The 18,197-nt window shown below is 34.4% G+C and overlaps 2 protein-coding genes across 2 annotated transcripts; one reads left to right on the top strand and one right to left on the bottom strand.

Moving 5' to 3' along the window:
• The first annotated feature begins 368 nt into the window (after positions 1–368).
• Positions 369–4,371, top strand: LOC145605536 (10 kDa chaperonin, mitochondrial-like). The gene is made up of 3 exons (XM_081661607.1): positions 369–549; positions 1,048–1,187; positions 4,129–4,371. The coding sequence occupies exons 1-3, from the start codon at positions 445–447 to the stop codon at positions 4,175–4,177; spliced, it is 294 nt and encodes a 97-aa protein (XP_081517733.1). The 5' UTR covers positions 369–444; the 3' UTR covers positions 4,178–4,371.
• A 6,908-nt stretch (positions 4,372–11,279) lies between these two features.
• On the bottom strand, positions 11,280–17,870 carry LOC145605941 (uncharacterized). The gene is made up of 6 exons (XM_081662009.1): positions 17,679–17,870; positions 16,856–16,912; positions 16,716–16,764; positions 16,213–16,253; positions 11,796–11,855; positions 11,280–11,641 (listed from the first exon to the last, which is right to left on the bottom strand). The coding sequence occupies exons 1-6, from the start codon at positions 17,742–17,744 to the stop codon at positions 11,588–11,590; spliced, it is 327 nt and encodes a 108-aa protein (XP_081518135.1). The 5' UTR covers positions 17,745–17,870; the 3' UTR covers positions 11,280–11,587.
• Between the last annotated feature and the right edge of the window lie 327 nt (positions 17,871–18,197).

Genomic DNA, 18,197 nt, shown 5'->3' with positions numbered 1-18,197 from the left:
CAAACTTTCCTTCATTAATGACCCTTGAAAATTAACCTCTACATCATTTGAGATTAAACTCTGGTAGCTAAAAATTGGCCTGTTTTTATGTATCGTAGCTTCTAGAAATAACTTTCATCTTGTCAAAAAAAATACTACGTAAAAGAAATAACTTTTATAGAACATCTTGTACAAATTTTTTAGACTATCCAACTAACAAAAGTGTTACAAAAATGGGTAGTTTAGTAGTAGACTAGTAGTAGTAAGTTAGTAACCAAACCATAAATCTTAGATAAACCCTAAAGATCTGTTTAGAAGGTTCTAGTTGCTTTGCTTTACTTCTAGCGAAGACGAGTGCCCAATTATAATAACCTCAACAAAACCCTTGATTTCTACTTCTAAAATCTAAACCCCAATTTTCTCTCTCCTCCAATTTTTCTGGGTTACTTGCAGAGTTTGAGAAAGATGGCAAAGCGGCTTATTCCCACTTTCAATCGCATTTTGATTGAGAAAATTACTGCTCCCGCCAAAACTAACACTGGAATTTTGCTCCCAGAATCTTCTAGCAAGGTCCGATTAAATCCCTTTGATTTCTATTTAATTGAATTTATAAGCTGTTTTTCCGTTGATTATAGTGTATAAGTTGAATTCTAATCTGGGTTAGCTGCATTTTTACATAAATTTTGTTGCTTTGATCTAATTGAACTATATATTTTATGAATCTATGATATTGGTTTATAAGCTGTTTCTTCGTTGATTATAGTTTATCAATTGAAATCAAATCTGGGTTAGTTGAATTTTTGCATAAAGTTTGTTGCTTTTGATCTAATTATATGCATTTTATAAAACTGTGATATTGGTTGATTGCATTTTTATATTATCAAATTTTTTTTTTTTTCCTCAATGAATGCTGCTAATAATTTGATTGCAAATGCCAAAATTGCATTATTAAATGTATGAACTTTGGAGGTTGTTAGGGTTTTGATTAATTCTATAATATTTGTCGGTCAATACTACTGTATAATTTGGTTTGCTTAAAAATGGATTGTTCATGTTTATTTGATGCAGCTCAACTCTGGGAAAGTAATTGCCGTGGGCCCAGGGAGTCGTACCGGTGATGGGAAACTAATCCCTGTGAGTGTGAAGGAGGGAGATACTGTTCTATTACCTGAATATGGTGGCTCTGAATTTAAACTTGAAGATAAGACGTGAGTTCTGTTTTATGCTTGAATATTTCTATTATTGTACTTAGGAAGCTAAATTATGAGTAATTTTGTTCTGGAGTCAACTCTGATCTTTAGATTTTTCAAATGTGCTTTTACAAAGTGTTAAAGTTTAAATTACGGCCAAAGGATCCGGAATTTAGTACCAAGTTTAATCATTGCAAGATACAGTATTACCTTGACAAACTTTATTGCTGATTAATCAAAGAAATGATGACCAATTTTGGAATGGTAGTGTTTTGTTTGAAGAATTAAATAGTGATGTCGTTCTTTCTATACTATTTGGTTTACATGTGGTCTAGGGGTTTCATATGGATTTCTGTTGTAGAGTCTTATAGTATTGTACATCAACCATGTTAGGTTAGTGAACTTTAGAGATTTCGTTTTTTTTTTTCCCTTGCGGTGTTGTTACTGGCAAAGTAGTAGAACGATTGATTTTGGTGCTGCTCAATTGTCTTTCAATGAGTCAAAAGGCTCCCGTCTTTACAATAGATAGTTGTGCGTGGCTCGAAGTATGAACTATACATAATCATGTTGTTGTTATCCATTGTTATTCCTTGGGAATTGTTATGCTGAAAAATTAGTTATGGACTTGTGGCGGTATATCGTATGGCTATGGTAATATTTTGGGTGATGTACTTCAACAAACTGTGGTGGTATTAGTATATTGCAACAAGCTGTGACTTATTGGGGCCTGATTTTTCATTGATCAATTGTTGATGCATGTAGAAAAGCCTAGCAAAAATGACATTAACATTTGAATTGGAATAGAGGTGAATGTTTTAGAAAATTTACTGGCAATTTATTGCTTCGACACCATTCTTGTTGTAATATTATGGTGCCCTGTGGTTCAAGGATGTCATTTGTAGTTTACATCATGAAGCCGTGTAGAAATTATACAGCACCCATGCTAGGGAGGTGTGCTATATGAGATGTTGGTGCTGTTAAATTACCCTTCGTTGAGTCTAAAGGCTTCTATCCTTATAACACACGATATTTGCATTACAAACATGAATAGTTTGTTCAAATATATTAATCAACATAACACATCACACATCAATCAACACACATGTGAATAGTAACAATGAATATGTTCATTCATTTTTTTTGTCAAATCACATCACTATTATGGTTAATCACATCACATCACTATTTTACCCATATTACATCACTTATATAGTATAATTATACTTTTATCACATCATTATGGTCAAGTCACGTCATATTATGACATCACATCATTAAAAAATTATTTTCATACTATGACATCATTGTAGTCCAGTCACATCAATTTAATATACTCATAGGACATCAATATAAATATATGGCATCATTATAGTCAAGTCACATCACTTTAATATACTTATATGACATTATTAAAGTTAAGTCACATCACTTTAATATAATTGTATGACATCATTATAGTCAAGTCACATCACTTTAATATACTTATATGACATCATTATAGTCAAATAACATCACTTCAATATACTTATATGGCATCATTATAAATATATGACATCATTATAGTCAAGTCACATCACATTATTACACTTATATGACATTACTATGTTCCATGAATTTCAAAGAGTCAACTTATTCTTGGTACTTTATGAACATCTTTATCGGTGTGTAATGGTTTCAAACCTCCTTATATGACCCCAGGAGTCATCCAACACATTCGGTTCATTTTTTGAAAAAATATCAAAAATTGATCCAAAATCGTGTATAATAGCCTTTAATTTTGGACAATTTTCCACTTATTTTGACCCGGAATTAAAAATTGTCAAGATGCTTACCATTGACCCTAATACACCCCGGAGTCTATTTAGGTGGGTGTAACCATCCAATATGCTTTTAAAAGGTCAATTTACCCGTTCTCAACTTGCACCGATTTCGTGAACACAAGCCTACCACGGACATTTATGAAAACATATAATGGTCATATATGGTTCCAAACGGCATGTATCTCCTAGGGTCTCAACACTTTTCGCCACCGGGCCCGTAACCTCCAAAATTCCTCAAAGAGCATGGATAATAGCCTTCAGTTTTGGAATTTTTTGACCTTTTTTCGCCCAGAAATAAAAATTGTCAAGATGTTTACCATGATCCCTTATACCCTCTAGGAGTCCAATTGGGTGGGTGGAACCATCCAATTTGGCTTAAAACGGTCAATTTACTAGTTTGCAACTTGCACCAAATTCGTGAACTCAAGCTTACCACGGACATTTATGACAACATATAATAGTCATATATGGTTCCAAACGGCATTATATAACCCCAGGATGTATCCCCTTGGGTGCACATGCCACACGGTCCCTTGTACCATCCAACATCCCAACACTCTGCTGTGTGACTTGGTGAAATTCTTTTGGAGTTGCTAAACAGTCTAATAATGGAGGATTAAGTAGGCGTGGTGGTATCTTGTGTGGTTATGAATCCTTATGATAGCATATGGGATTTTATTGTGGTGGTGATTTTTTTGTAGTTATACTTCACTTTAATGGCTGTGGTGGACCTTTTGTATATGTCAGGTGATTGTAAAATTCTAATTGTTGGGATGTACAAGTACAAAGTTTATTAATACTTGGGGGTTGTTTTTTCATTGCTTTAATTTGACTTGGATTGTCGAGGCATGTTGTCTGTCACTGTTTGTGAGTTAATACTTTGTAATAGTCATAAGGTGATATAATGCATGCCTTAAGGTTTGGCTCATCATTACCTGATTGTGGTTGCCTTAGTAACCAATTTGATAATTGCCTTAAGGTTTGGCTCATCATTACCTGATTGTGGTTGCCTTAGTAACCAATTTGATAATTAATACTCCTGATACAATGGTTGAGTATCACGCGTGTGATTTATATTCAGGGATGAGAAGTATCATTATTTACGTTTGTAACCATTGTTGCTTGTGATCCTCTTGCAGGTATCATCTGTACCGGGAAGATGACATTCTTGGAACTCTACATGATTGAGTGTGATTCAGTACGATTTTAAGGCCATTTTTAGGAGCTTCCCCCCACCCCCAGAAAAAATAATAAAAAAAACCCCAGAAAGGGGTCAAAGAGGTCAATTGATGAAGTAGAAATACTCTCCTTTTGTGACAATACCAGAACCAAAACTGGTGATTAAATTGCAAATTTTAGGAACATTTTCATGTTATTATTAATTTGATAATATCTGATCAGTGTTATGGAATTAGTATGTTTGGTTTGGTTTGGTTTTGCCTTTTGCTTGATCATCATAGCTGTTCACATTCTTGAAGTTGGAGATGCAGCCCATGCAGGGATTCTTGCGAAGGTAATGGCTTCTTGAGTTCCATGACTTGTAGGTCTTAGCAGCCTTCACCAAATTAAGTGGTGTGTCTTAAAAGATTTCATTAATCGTGATCTATTTGATTAATTGTAAATTTTCTCGAGTTTAATCAACATCAAATATTCAATGCGAGATTATCGCCTTCGTCCAATCCCTTAAGCTTGGACAAAGCTCTAATCAAGCAGCAGAGAGGAGTGCTGTGGAGTATTGACTAATGTCTAGTCTATTGATGTTGGTAAATTGTCCATTCATATGCTGCTTCCCCGTCTTCAGTGTCACTGCTATCCTACTCATCTTTAAGGACTATTGGTGGCTTTGGTGCACGGTCATTTGTGTCATACTTTTATATCAAATAAAAGAATATCATGATTATGCAGAATGAAATGCATGATGCATTACTTATTTATACAATCTGTAGACTCTTGCAGAAAAAAAGAAGTTGGTTACTTAGCTTCAACAAATAAGAGTAAGATACAAAAATGAGGATATGATGATGATAAATTGACAAATCTACATCACCACAAGTATCTTGATACAGCCATAACTTTATTTTAACCATAATTTACTTTTTAGTAAATTTTTTTAGTTTGAATGTTTTATATACATCAACCTACTAGCGCAATGAGAGTGAGGGATAGCTCAAGTGGTTAGAGCTTCCCTCCCGATTTCAAGAGATCTTGGGATCGTGTTTTAAACTTTTAGGAATTTGACTAGCTGTGGCATAAGTTAATAGAGGGACGAAATACGGTACAGTGCTTTAAACTTCTAGGAATTTGACCATTTGTGGCATAAGTCAATAGAGGGACGAAACAAGGTACCGTGTTTAAAACTGCTATGGATTTGACTTCAACACGCATAAGTCAATAGAGGGACAAAACACCGTACCATGTTTATAACTTCAAAGATTTTCACTAATTGTGTCATAAGTCAATAAAGGGACGAAACACGGTATCGTGTTTTAAACTTCTAGGAATTTGACTAGTTGTGTCATAAGTCAATATAGGTAGGAAACACGGTACCGTGTTTTAAACTTCTAGCAATTTAACTAGTTGTGGCATAAGTCTATAGAGGTAGGAAACACGGTACCTTGTTTAAACTTTCAGGAATTGACTAGTAGTCCGTGATAGGCTTGAGTTCACGAAATCGGTGCAAGTTGTGAACGGGTTAATTGAACATTTTAAAGCAAATTGGATGGTACCGCCCACCTAATTGACTCCCGGTGGGTATTAGGGAACATGGTAAACTTCTCGACAATTTTTATTTTCAGGCGAAAAAAGGTCGAAAAATTCCAAAATTGAAGGCTATTATCCACGCTTTTTGAGGAATTTCGGAGGTTACAAGGCCCGGTGACGAAAAGTCTTGAGGCCCTAGGGATACATCTCAGGATCATATAATGCCGTTTGGAACCATATATGACCATTATATGTTGTCATAAATGTTCGTGGTAGGCTTCAGGTCACGAAATCGGTGCAAGTTGTGAGCAAGTAAATTGACCGTTTTAAGGCAAATTGGATGGTTCCACCCACCTAATTGGACTCCCGAAGGATATTTGTGACCATGTTAAACATCTAGGCAATTTTTATTTTCGGGCAAAAAAATGTCAAAAAAATTCCAAAAATTGAAGGCTATTATCAACGCTTTTTGAGAAATTTCAGAGATTATGGGGTCTGAGGATGGCGAAAAGTCTTGAGGCCCTAAGTAAATAGAGGGATGAAACACGATACCGTGTTTCAAAATTTTACGGATTTGACTTAAGTCAATAGAGGGACGAAACACCGTACCGCGCTTTAAACTTCAAGGAATTTGACTAGCTGTTGCATAAGTCAATAGAGGGACGAGACATGGTACCATGTTTTACACTTCTAGGAATTTGACTAGTTGTCCGTGATAGGCTTGAGTTCACGAAATCGGTGCAAGTTGTGAACGGGTAAATTGACCGTTTTAAAGCAAATTGGATGGTACCACCCACCTAATTGTACTCCCAGAGGGTTTTAGGGACCATGGTAAACTTCTCGGAAATTTTTATTTTCGGGCGAAAAAGGTCAAAAAATTCCAAAATTGAAGGCTATTATCCACGCTTTTTGAGGAATTTATGAGGTCACGAGGCCCGGTGAAGAAAAGTCTTGAGGCCCTAGGGGATACATCTCAGGATCATATAATGCCGTTTGTAACCATATATGACCATTATATTGTAATCCCCCGTATTTTTAAATATTTTATAAATAAAAATTTATTTTATTTATAATATTTATTTGTTATTTTTCATAATTTAATTTCAAAAGTTTCAAATTATTAATCTGGGTCGAAAATTATTTGAACAAATTATTTTATGCACATTTATTCTACAATTTATGTCCAATCACACAAGCCTAACCCATTTGTTTACTTAATCGACCCATTATTTTTATGAGGCCCAATCTTTCTTTTTACCCTACAATAATTCTCTCCTATAAATACCCCATGAATCTCCAAAAATTTCCCACACAAAAAGGTTAGTCTTATTTTCATCCTCTTTTGTTTCATTATTTTGCTTAATGTTAATTTAATTATTTTGGGTTTTGATTTTAGTATAAAGATTATATTTTTAGTATCAAATTATATTTTAATGGTATAAAGATTATAAATTTCAGATTATATTTATGTTATAAATTTCATATTTTATGAATTATAAACCTAGGGTTTCAATTTATTGAAAATCATGATTTTAGGGTTTTTATAAACAATTGATTTAGGGCTTTTATAGTAATGATGTTTTGAATTTTTGGTGATTATAAATACTGATTAGTTTAACTTAATTCCAGATTATTTTGAACACATAGATTCGTGTTTTAATTTTTAGATTTTCGTTCGTTAATATTAATCCCGTTTTAATCCCGATCAGATTCTGAACTCATCCGATTTTGATAAAAAAAAAGTAGTGTTTTCCATGTGAAAACAACGTTTTAAGAAAGACTCACTACCTTTGGTAGTGAGCACCACCCTCTCGTGGCCAAATTCTGCCTCTAAATATGATTTTTGGGCAGTTTTTGATTTTAACGAAGTTTTTTTTATACTTAAAATATTATCCTTGAGTTTGATTAATAAAATTAATTATGTTTAAAGTTAATTAAGCATAAATATATGTTTTTATTGAAGTTTTAAGTATTGGAAATAGTTTTTAAGTACTACTTTTGATGTTTTATAAAGAGGGTTTAATCACCCATTAAAAAGGGAGATTTTTAGGGGTTTTTATATAAATTTCAGATTTTTATTAGACTTTGAACTTGCTGTAATTTCATGTATAAGAGTGTATTTTAAGGTTTTTATGAAGAAAAATTTAAAGAACTATATATAAGCCTTTAATTTTAACAAAAGGGAAGGTTTTAAAGTGTTGTTTGATTTGGATTTTGAAGGTTTTAAAGTAAGTTAGTATTGCTGTAAATTTGATTGATTGGGTATATATTGAGATGTTATTATTTGGCTTAGGAGAGGAGTTTATTGAAGGTGATTTCTAGTTAGTAAAGTGGCATACCAATTCGTTTGCTCAAGGTACGTACAAGTTACGAAACCTTTCTTTTAGGTGCATGTTTAAGGACGACGGATCGAGAACTTAGTATCATGTATAGGGATGACTGAGTTAAATTGTTTGGTTATACATTGTGAATTTCGTATGACGTGCACTATTTTATATTGCAAGTATTATTTGTGCTCTAATTATGCAAGGTGCGCTTAGAGGCAAAGGTATATGATTGGTGTAATGATTAATTTATTACTCATTCATGATTATGCAAGCAAGATGAGTAAAGGAAGAATTTAAGTCTTCTAAGACGAGTTTGAGGTTTTGGGGTGCCTTATGCACTCAAGGTGTTTATACACCGAGGTAGTAAAGGAATAAATAATAAATGTTGCTTGCCACTAATAAATCAAGAATTGAAATTGAAAAGTTGTTTTACTTGATTGAATTGATATTGGATTGATTGTATTGTTATGCATATGAGTCATCACCAAGTCTAAACCTGTAAATCACGTAAAGTGCAAGATGGATGAGAAATAAAACGCTGGATTGGTGCACTTCTGGAGTAATGACAATCAGGGGTTGGGGTACATGGGGTATTAGCCGTGTACTTTTCTCGAGGCCGTCTGATCTACGAGTCTCTTATTTCAAATATTTTTCAAAACTAGGAGTTAGGTGAGATCTCATACTAACTACGGTCACGGAGTCGCGCCCGTGGTCGTTGGATGTTTATTGATGTTTCCGAAAGGAGGCATGGGGTTTTTCTTTTATTGATGTTCCAAATGGAGCATGGGTTGGACAACCTTGTCTATTGCGTAATCCAATGAATAAAAATAATGATTTACCTATTATTAATTAATGGAGTCTTAGTAATATAAATAGTTGAGTCGTGTGTTGAGTCTATAATTTAATGATGCATGATGATTGATTATTAGTAGCATGTTATGGATTTCTTAATTTATTTTGCAGCTTGTATGTACTCAGCTTTGCTGATTGCATGCTTTGTGTGTCTTTCTTTGGTCATGGCCTTCGCCTTTCAATGACCCTGTGACGATCCAATTTTTACACTTGTAATATTGGGGAGCAGAATTACCACAGGTTCTTACACATGCAGCATTCATCAGGGTTGTGGGATCTTGAGTAGAGAGTTGGTTGTTTGCATTTATATCTTTTGCAAGTTTGAATTTATTTTAATTCGATTTTATTCGACACTATTTCTTTTGGGTTTGAATTTATTTGAACACTGAATTTAATCACTTACTACTTTTATTGGGTTTTGAATAAGGGCCTTAATGTTCCAAGTTGTATGACTTAATTTGGTTTCATTCGTTGGTTTTGAAACTTATTTATAACTGATTCAGTTTTTCCGCTGCTATTTTCTGATAAAGCCTTAACGTTTGAACACGTGGCGGTAGCACGCCAGTAATTCTCTTGAATATTGTTCAGGGTCCTCACACGTTTAAAGAGAGAATTATTGGGGTGTTATATATATGTTGTCATAAATGTCCGTGGTAGACTTAAGTTCACGAAATCAGTGCAAGTTGTGAATAGGTAAATTAATTGTTTTAAGGCAAATTGGAAGGTTCCACCCACCTAATTGGAATCCCGGAGGGTATTTGGGACCATGGTAAACATCTCAAAAAATTCTTATTTCCGGTCGAAAAAAGGTCAAAAGTTTCCAAAATTGAAGGCTATTATTCACGCTTTTTGAGGAATTTCGGGGGTCAAGGGGCCCGGTGGCAAAAAGTCTTGAGGCCCTAGGGTATACATCTCAGGATCATATAATATCGTTTGAAACCATATATGACCATTAAATATTGTCATAAATGCCCGTGGTAGGCTTGAGTTCACGAAATCGGTGGAGGTTGTGAACAGGTAAATTGGCCGTTTTAAGGCAAGTTGGATGGTTCCACTCACTTAATTGTACTCCCGGAGGGTATTAGGGACCATGGTAAACTTCTCGGCAATTTTTATTTCCAAATGAAAAAAGGTCAAAAAATTCCAAAATTGAAGGCTATTATTCACGCTTTTTGCTGAATTTTGGAGGTTACGGGGCCCAGTGGATAAATGTCTTGAGGCCCTAGGGGATACATCTCAGGGTCATATAATGCCATTTGGAACCATATATGACCAATATATATTTTCATAAGTGTCTGTGGTAGGCTTGAGTTCATGAAATCGGTGCAAGTTGTGAACAGGTAAATTGGCCGTTTTAAGGCAAATTGGATGGTTCCACCCATCTAATTGTACTCCCGGAGGGTATTAAGGACCAGGGTAAACTTCTCGGCAATTTTTATTTCCAGTCGAAAAAAGGTCAAAAAAGTTCCAAAATTGAAGGCTATTATCCACGGTTTTGAGAAATTTCGGAGGTTACGAGGCTCGGTGACGAAAAGTCGTGAGGCCCTAGGAGATACATCTCAGGATCATATAATGCCGTTTGGAACCATATATGACCATTATATGTTGTCATAAATGTCTGTAGTAGGGTTGAGTTCACGAAATCGGTGCAAGTTGTGAACAAGTAAATTGACCGTTATAAGGCAAATTGGATGGTTTTATCCCCCTAATTGGACTCTCGGAGGGTATTTGGGACTACGTTAAACATCTCTGCAATTTTTATTTCCGGGCGAAAAAAAGGTTAAAAAATTCCAAAAATTAAAGGCTATTATCAACGCTTTTTGAGAAATTTCGGAGGTTATGGGGTCCGATGGCGAAAAGTCTTGAGGCCCTAAGTCAACAGAGGGATGAAACACGGTACCGTGTTTACAACTGCTATGGATTTAACTTCAACACACATAAGTCTATTGAGGGATGAAACATTGTACTGTGTAGTTGTCAAATGAGCAACTAAGTTTTTGCTCATTTGTTAAATTGTCAACTAAGTAGTTGCTCATTTGACAAATGAGCAACTAACTATTTGCTTATTTGCTAAATGAGCAAAAATTTTATTGCTCATTTCCCAAATTAAATGATCAAAGAAATGTTTACTTAGTTTACAAATGAGTGACTAATTATTTCATTGAGCAAACTAATGGTTGTTTATTTCACATATGAGCAAAGAAATGCTTGTTGATTAAAGAAATATTTTCTCGTTTGACAAATAAGCAACTATTTGCTCATTTGTCGAATGAGCAAACTCGTTTCACAAATGAGCAACTAACTACTTGCTCATTTGCTAAATATTTAAGTGCAAACCAAAATGGTCACTTGCATAGTCTTTGTATTAGCAGCAAATATTTCAGCTACGAGCTAACATGAAAAAATTGGAATTATAATAATTATCGTTCATGACATTCAAGCAAACAATGTTGTGGTCATAGTCATGTAGTCAGAGGACTTGCCACACTAGTCAGAGGACTACATCTTCAGATGCCAATAGTTGCTTGTACATAGTAGAAAGTCCACCCAAATAATTCGACTATTGTCATCAAATAAGCCTAGATGATCCCCCAAAGCAATATCTATACAAAACACCGAAAATGGACAGACATTTCTGTCAAATCATCTTAGATCTAGGTATTACTTCATGTTAATTGGAAAATGGGCAACAGCGAAAACCATTGAACCAGTTAACAACTCAAGACGAATTTAAGAAGTTTTCCATATCTTCTCTGCTTAGCTCTTCATGCACCTAGAACAAGAAACCAGAATTCATCAGCAACTATACAATATACTCAACAAATAAAGCTTTTAGTTATTTATTCATCTAAAATTTCATTTTGGGTTGGGGTTAGGGGTTGGGCATGAGAAAAATGTTCATTGTCAGTCTAAATATGATTACATACAAGTTTCTGATAAATTTTCTGGAAGGCGTCACAGAACTTCTCTGCCTCAGCCGGGCCAACCTATCAAGAAATGAAAATTTATTAAACAACCAGACTGAGAATAAGACATTATACTTGCTAACTGTTAGCCAAACAAGGAAGTACATATCAGAAATCAAGACATGTCTTATTCCAACAAGATAAACCCATTTCATTTCCAAGCATTGTTGGATGTCTTCGTGATCCAAGACTAATTTTTACATTAACTAACACTACAGTATAATCAAATATCACCATACGACAGCTCATCTCAGTAATGTTTCCTCTGTCCCAGCACCCCTTAAACAAGTTAACATATACTTTTTGCACGGAGATAAAGACGAGATAGATGTGAAGAATGAAAAAAGCTGGGAAAAGAGGATGTCGACATCTTTATGTGACATCCCAGAATTGAACGTATTTTGCTCAGGGGCAAAGTGAGTACATGACAATTCTATCTGCCAAACAATAGAAATGCAGTTCAAGAAGTCATTAAAACAAAAAAAGTATACAAGCCCAGTGAAAGAGTCAGATAAGATACTGATGCCAAATCTAACTCATCTAAAAATTTACCACTAGATAAGCAAAACAGACGAGAAGTCCCATCATCTCAATACGATTGTCATATGAAGCCGCTGGAGAGGAAGTGGAGCTACAATAAAAATTTAGGAGCAAACAATAAAGGAACCTATCCACGGGCAGTTCACTGCAAATGAAGAAACCTTCCAAACTAATTAAACCATCATAGCTCTATAACTTGATGGTTCTCCGACAATATAGTGAGGCAAGACTTAAAAGATCACCAATTAGTGTGAAAAAAACAGAAACAGAGACACTTGTCATCAAAATTGATTTGATAAAGCTCAAGTTCATGTTGGTGTTTGAAAGAATCTCGCGGGCATCCACATATTAACCTAGTGAAAGAGACAGAATTAAAAAGAACAACGTGATATCCAGAACTTAAAGATTTCACTCAAAAGACCTTCATCTTACAGAATACAGATAATGATTGCCTCAATAAAACCACAGCTCATGCCAGGGTAAGAAAGTCTTTCAGGCACCAATGACGTTGTCTAAGGTCCAAATTTTTGATTCATGTCTGAAACTCAACAGTCTTGATGGAAATTGGAAGGTCTAGTCCACAAGTCGCCCAAAAGCCTTCAAAACTGTTAAAAATGCGAAATTATTCTGATTGGCCTAACAAACACAACATGGGAGGTCATTTCGGAACACCAGTGGGGATTATCACAAATTATACAACAATTGGAAAAAGTCTTAAACAGGTTTCTACGATTCATTGTTGGTCACATAATTACTCAACTAAAATTCACCCAAGAAGCTAGTCTGAAAGTAAATAACTCACACCCATCAGATCCTTCTGTGACTTGCAGAAACCTTAAACAAATATTAAAATGGGAAAGTTCTATCAATCTCTCAATGGCTTTTGAGAGTATAGATCACACTTGATCCAATACATATGGATCTAGTAAGGTCTTTAGTCAAACTAAGAGATCTTACAGGGCGGAAATTTTCAAGAAATTTCGGAGCCATGGCATCTAAGGTTCACAGTGGCCATTTTATCACTCATCAGAAGCTCATTTGAAGCTCGAATTGTGCATTTGATCTGTGATGCTGAACCCAAACCCTCAATCCCTTGAAATATAATTATATAAAACATAAAAAGGAGAAGGGCACAAATTGAATATAACACATGTCTAAGCAGGAAATCTGCATAGAAAATGAAGGGAACTTTCTTCAAATTGCAAAATAGATTGCAGGATCTTCCATAGTTGGTAGAAGATGCATTATTAACTAGTTTAAACAAATGTCAAGTGTCATGCTAAAAAAAGTAAAAAAAACCATTAAATAAACGGATGGAAAATATTTCAAAAGTTTTCAGGACAAGGTCTTAAGAACCGAAGCACAGTTTGCCAAAGATCCAAATTATCATTTGATCCATAAATGACACTAAACTCAGAATCAAGACACAACTATGATCCCCATAATCAAAAGTTCAAGTTCAAGACACAGCTATGATTTCCCATAGAAAGTGCAAGTATGATTCAAAGATCCTTTTTTGACATTGGAAAATTGCAGAAAATGTTAAGGTCTATTTCCTAAAATCTATGTTATTCATTAATCCAAAGATGATACTAGCCTCTCAATCACGATGAATAAGTCTATTCTGAAGATCTCAAACAAACTGGGAGGAATAGGTGACACAAAACAAATCTTAAGCGACTCCCAGGTCTTCCACAACTAAACAAGTTCTACACACTTTGAAGGATATCGGTGAAAAATTTAAAGAAATGGTTGAAGGGTCACATTAGACGGATACATGGCCACATTCAATCCTTATATGACACCACAAATACACTTTTATTGGCATTGGTAAAAAATCTATAGAAATAGTTGAAGGGAGGATCCTAGGCTGAGACAAACATATGGAGTTACAAATAAGTCATTTGATCTCTATATGACACCACGGAAGGCATGAGGATGAGGCAACAAATCGTAAGGAATGGAGGAGGATCTTTGTTGATGACTACATAGAATAATCAATTTTGGTTCATGTAGCCGACCCCACTTATGGGATTAAGGCTTTGATTGATTGATCTCTATATGACACCAAATAAAAAATCACCTCCTATTTGATGGCTATAAGTCCATAACCACGCCCGTGAAAGCCTTCTATATTTTGGTGGAAAATCTTGGTAGAATCCTACTGTCACCTAAAAGCATTAAATGGCATTATAGAGTAGATACTTAGTAGAGACAGACTAGCAGCTTGATTTCCATGAAAAATACCACAAGTCATTACTCATTAGTCATTAGAGAAAAAGCTATTAAGGCGATGTTATAAAGTTACAAGTCTTACAACAAAAAGAAGTATCCAAATTACTAACACTCATGCTCCCAGGATGGAAGAAGTTAACGATGCTCATTCAGTCCAAATACGACAGCACTCTATCCAAAACCAAATTAAATCCAATGAGGTATTCCAAGGGATGGTTGCATTTATTTGAAGATGGTTCTCCTCAAGATGCCTAAATGCCTTTGAGACCATTAACGACAGTAGACTACAAATTTATAGGAAGACACTTCCAATAAGGCAATGTTTAGCCACCCTCCCAATCCACACAAAAGTGACCAAACTGGAACTTTAAGAGTTTTGATTAGATTCATAACTGCATCCATTTTTGTACCAACAATTTCAAACAAGTCCTTTTCAACTTTACTATCCAAACTTATATGAGCAGTATCTTTCCCATACTTACTGTGCGTAAAATTTAAGCACAACTGCACTTCTAAACACCTAGGGACTAAACCACAATTCATTGAAACGGCTACTATTATAGATAATATGATCAAAAGGAAGCCAAGAAGCATCAGTAAACTGATGGCATATTTTTGATGTAGAAACTAACGATCCTTTGATGAGGATTACTAAATGCAAGTATAATCATAATAATCTTATCTTTAGGGGAATATGAAGATTCTATTTTCATATGAGGCTTTAATTTACCTATCAAGATATTACCTATTTGTACCCATGACCTCAATCCAACAATTCCATTTTGGTCTGAATTGCAAAGTAAATGAACATTTATATGTGGTATTTCGCTAGTGGCATTTTCCGGAACCTTGACTTGTCACATATGTCTGAAATTCACAGAAGTGTAAAATTTCCCAATTTCCCATACACAAGACGATCACTAATAAATACTGCATCTTTGAATGTCCCCTTTTACTCCACCATTTCAACACCATCCAATAACTAAGGTCTGAGGATCATGGTGGATAGATACTCAAGCCTTAAAGATTTACAAAGCTACAAGGTAGGGAAGAAGAGCTTGGAGAATATGAGGTTGGCAATTGCCAAGTAGAGCCTATATCATAATATCAATTCAGGCGCAAATGAAGATGCACATTTAGTAAATATAAGACAATCATGTGATTTGGTTGATAGATATTCCTGAACTTTTCAACTAAATTTTTGGTTGTTGACCTAGAAAGAACAAAACATTTAAGACATTCGATGAGCACAAGATTCGTAATCCTAGCATCTAGAATTCAAACCATGACTACAAATGGCTTCCTTGATAGACTCTTACACATGGACTATACATTGATGAGATCCCCTAATGAAAATCCATCAGCTCGCATAGATATTGGTACCTACTAATTATGTACACGCCAGCAAAGCATCACACGGCAACATACTCCAGTGTAGTAATGAATTCCCAAAGCGAAGAATATATTAAGTTTAGTTGCAAACAAATAAAGTACCCCTATATGATAATATGTTAGGCTTAAATATAAATTACCATTTAGCTTTACCTATCAATCTATCACGACTGAGAGTACCATAATACAAAAGAACTACATGTTTGCTCACCTTTTTTTCTGTGGTAGATCTTAATTTATCCCAGAAGACATCTGTCACAAAAAGTGGGAAAAATATCAAAAAAGTTAGGCAAAATAGGCTCAATCAAAAGAGCAAGATAATCACCAAATAACAACATTTAGCTTTTTACACATTTGAAGAGCAGCTAAATTTTCAAAGAGAAATGGACATATCTAAAGCCTCAAAGAATTCCAAAAAAACAAAGTAGAAAACAAGGTCAAAATGTTGGTATACAATTTTGCATAAAATGTATAAAGTTGTTAAAAGGAAGATATGTTAAAAGTCCTCTTGTCAATAAAATAAATGCTTACTTGTGTCTTCTATTAATGAAAACAAAAGATTCATTAATTATTGATGCAATAAGGAGAAAAGGGAGTGAGGAACAACTTATGAAAGCAAAGACACCCTAAGCATCTAAAAATTTCACTCAAGGACATCAAAGGACCTGTCAAGCACTCAATAAACAGCTATTTAATACCACTATTGGGCAATACCTTGGTTCTTGGTTTCTTGCTCACCCTGAGCATCTTGCCACTCTGATACCTGAAGAGAAAATATGGTTACATGAAGAAAATAAGCGAGTAATAAAAACAACGTTAAGCAAAATTATTGAAATAAAATTAAGTAAGACCACCTCCTCACTCCTTTCTACTTGTGAGGTCGATTGCCCTGACGATTCTGAGTCCGCTTGCTATTTATCACACATGATGACAACATCAATCAGATGCAAAACAAGTAACAGGAAAGACAAAAACAACACTTCTTAAATTACTCCACAATATTTTCAATCAAATTTACTTCACAAAAGCCACTGAATTTCTATCTAAATTATGATCGTAGACAAGTTTAATCACCCAAAAATCAACAGAATAGAAACAAAGGCAACATTTTTATACTCCAACCATCTAAACAATAATTCACATTGTCTCAAACTCTATATTTAAAAGATGAGATGATCTCTTACAAGATCTTTATAATAGTTATGAACATTCGATGTGATAATATATACCCGACATCCGATGTTCATACATGAAACTACAATTTCGAACAAAGTGAGTGCATACATATCAACTACATACACACAGGCTTCATGTAAACATTTTCCCGATTTGCAAATTTTAATTTTTTTTTTTTTAATCCAACTTTTTTTGCAAACTCAATGGACATTAAGTAACTAACCACAAATAAACTACTTACAAAAATCAACTACAAAATTCCCAAACAGAATTGCAGCAAAAGAAACTCTTTTTCACTTCCCATAAAAATAAAATTAAAATAAAATCATATAAAACTACAGAAATTGAAGCTAAGGACAAATCCCATCAATCAGAATTACAGAAGCAAAAAACCCAACAAGAAAATCAACTATAAAGCCCAAAATCAAGCAAGATGAAAAAATTAAAATTGTAAGAAAAATCTAGGGTTTAACAGTGAGAAGAAGAAGAGAGAGAAATTACATAGTAATCTGGAGTTCGGACAACAGGGAAGAGGAGAAGGAGGCGTTGAAATTCGCGCTCATCCATGCTGCTTGCAACTTTGGATCGATTTTTGGTTATGATGGAGTTATTCTTATGCAAATCGTTGATCAAATATCAATCAATATAAGATTATTGAGGGAAAATATCAAGGTCTCAACTTTGAAGTATCAAGTAAATTCTAATGTAACACCATGTGTAAATGTGTAATAAGGTGTATAAGGAACTAACAACATGCCATCTAGTTAGACCTCGTTCAGTTCAACTTATTAAGTTTAGATCAGATTAGAATAGTAAAAATAAGTTCAAATCAAATCATCACTTTATATGCACTTTTTTATCGTTAAAAAATCTTTAATTTCGTGATTAAAAAAATTATAAAAGCTACATATTAATAAAACACATTATTATGAATCTAACAAGATCCAACTTGATATATTGTTTCCTTATCTAGTTTATTGTACATTAAAGGTCAAAGTTAGGTCAAATAAGACAATCAGA

This window comes from Chenopodium album, chromosome 22 (assembly GCF_948465745.1).
Source record: "Chenopodium album chromosome 22, dcCheAlbu1.1, whole genome shotgun sequence".
Classification (NCBI taxonomy): Eukaryota; Viridiplantae; Streptophyta; class Magnoliopsida; order Caryophyllales; family Amaranthaceae; genus Chenopodium; species Chenopodium album.
Note: the sequence above shows the minus strand (reverse complement) of the source record. Positions and strands in the feature narration are given on the sequence as shown.

Bases quoted from the DNA above. Each gene is read 5' to 3' on its own strand.
- LOC145605941 (XM_081662009.1), bottom strand. From the start codon at position 17,744: ATGGATGAGCGCGAATTTCAACGCCTCCTTCTCCTCTTCCCTGTTGTC. The intron at 16,765-16,855 runs GTGGTCTTACTT...TTTTCTCTTCAG, and splicing joins AAGTAGAAAGGAGTGAGGAG to GTATCAGAGTGGCAAGATGC. The intron at 16,254-16,715 runs GTATTGCCCAAT...TTTTTGTGACAG, and splicing joins GCAAGAAACCAAGAACCAAG to ATGTCTTCTGGGATAAATTA.
- LOC145605536 (XM_081661607.1), top strand. From the start codon at position 445: ATGGCAAAGCGGCTTATTCCCACTTTCAATCGCATTTTGATTGAGAAA. The intron at 550-1,047 runs GTCCGATTAAAT...TATTTGATGCAG, and splicing joins TCCCAGAATCTTCTAGCAAG to CTCAACTCTGGGAAAGTAAT. The intron at 1,188-4,128 runs GTGAGTTCTGTT...ATCCTCTTGCAG, and splicing joins TTTAAACTTGAAGATAAGAC to GTATCATCTGTACCGGGAAG.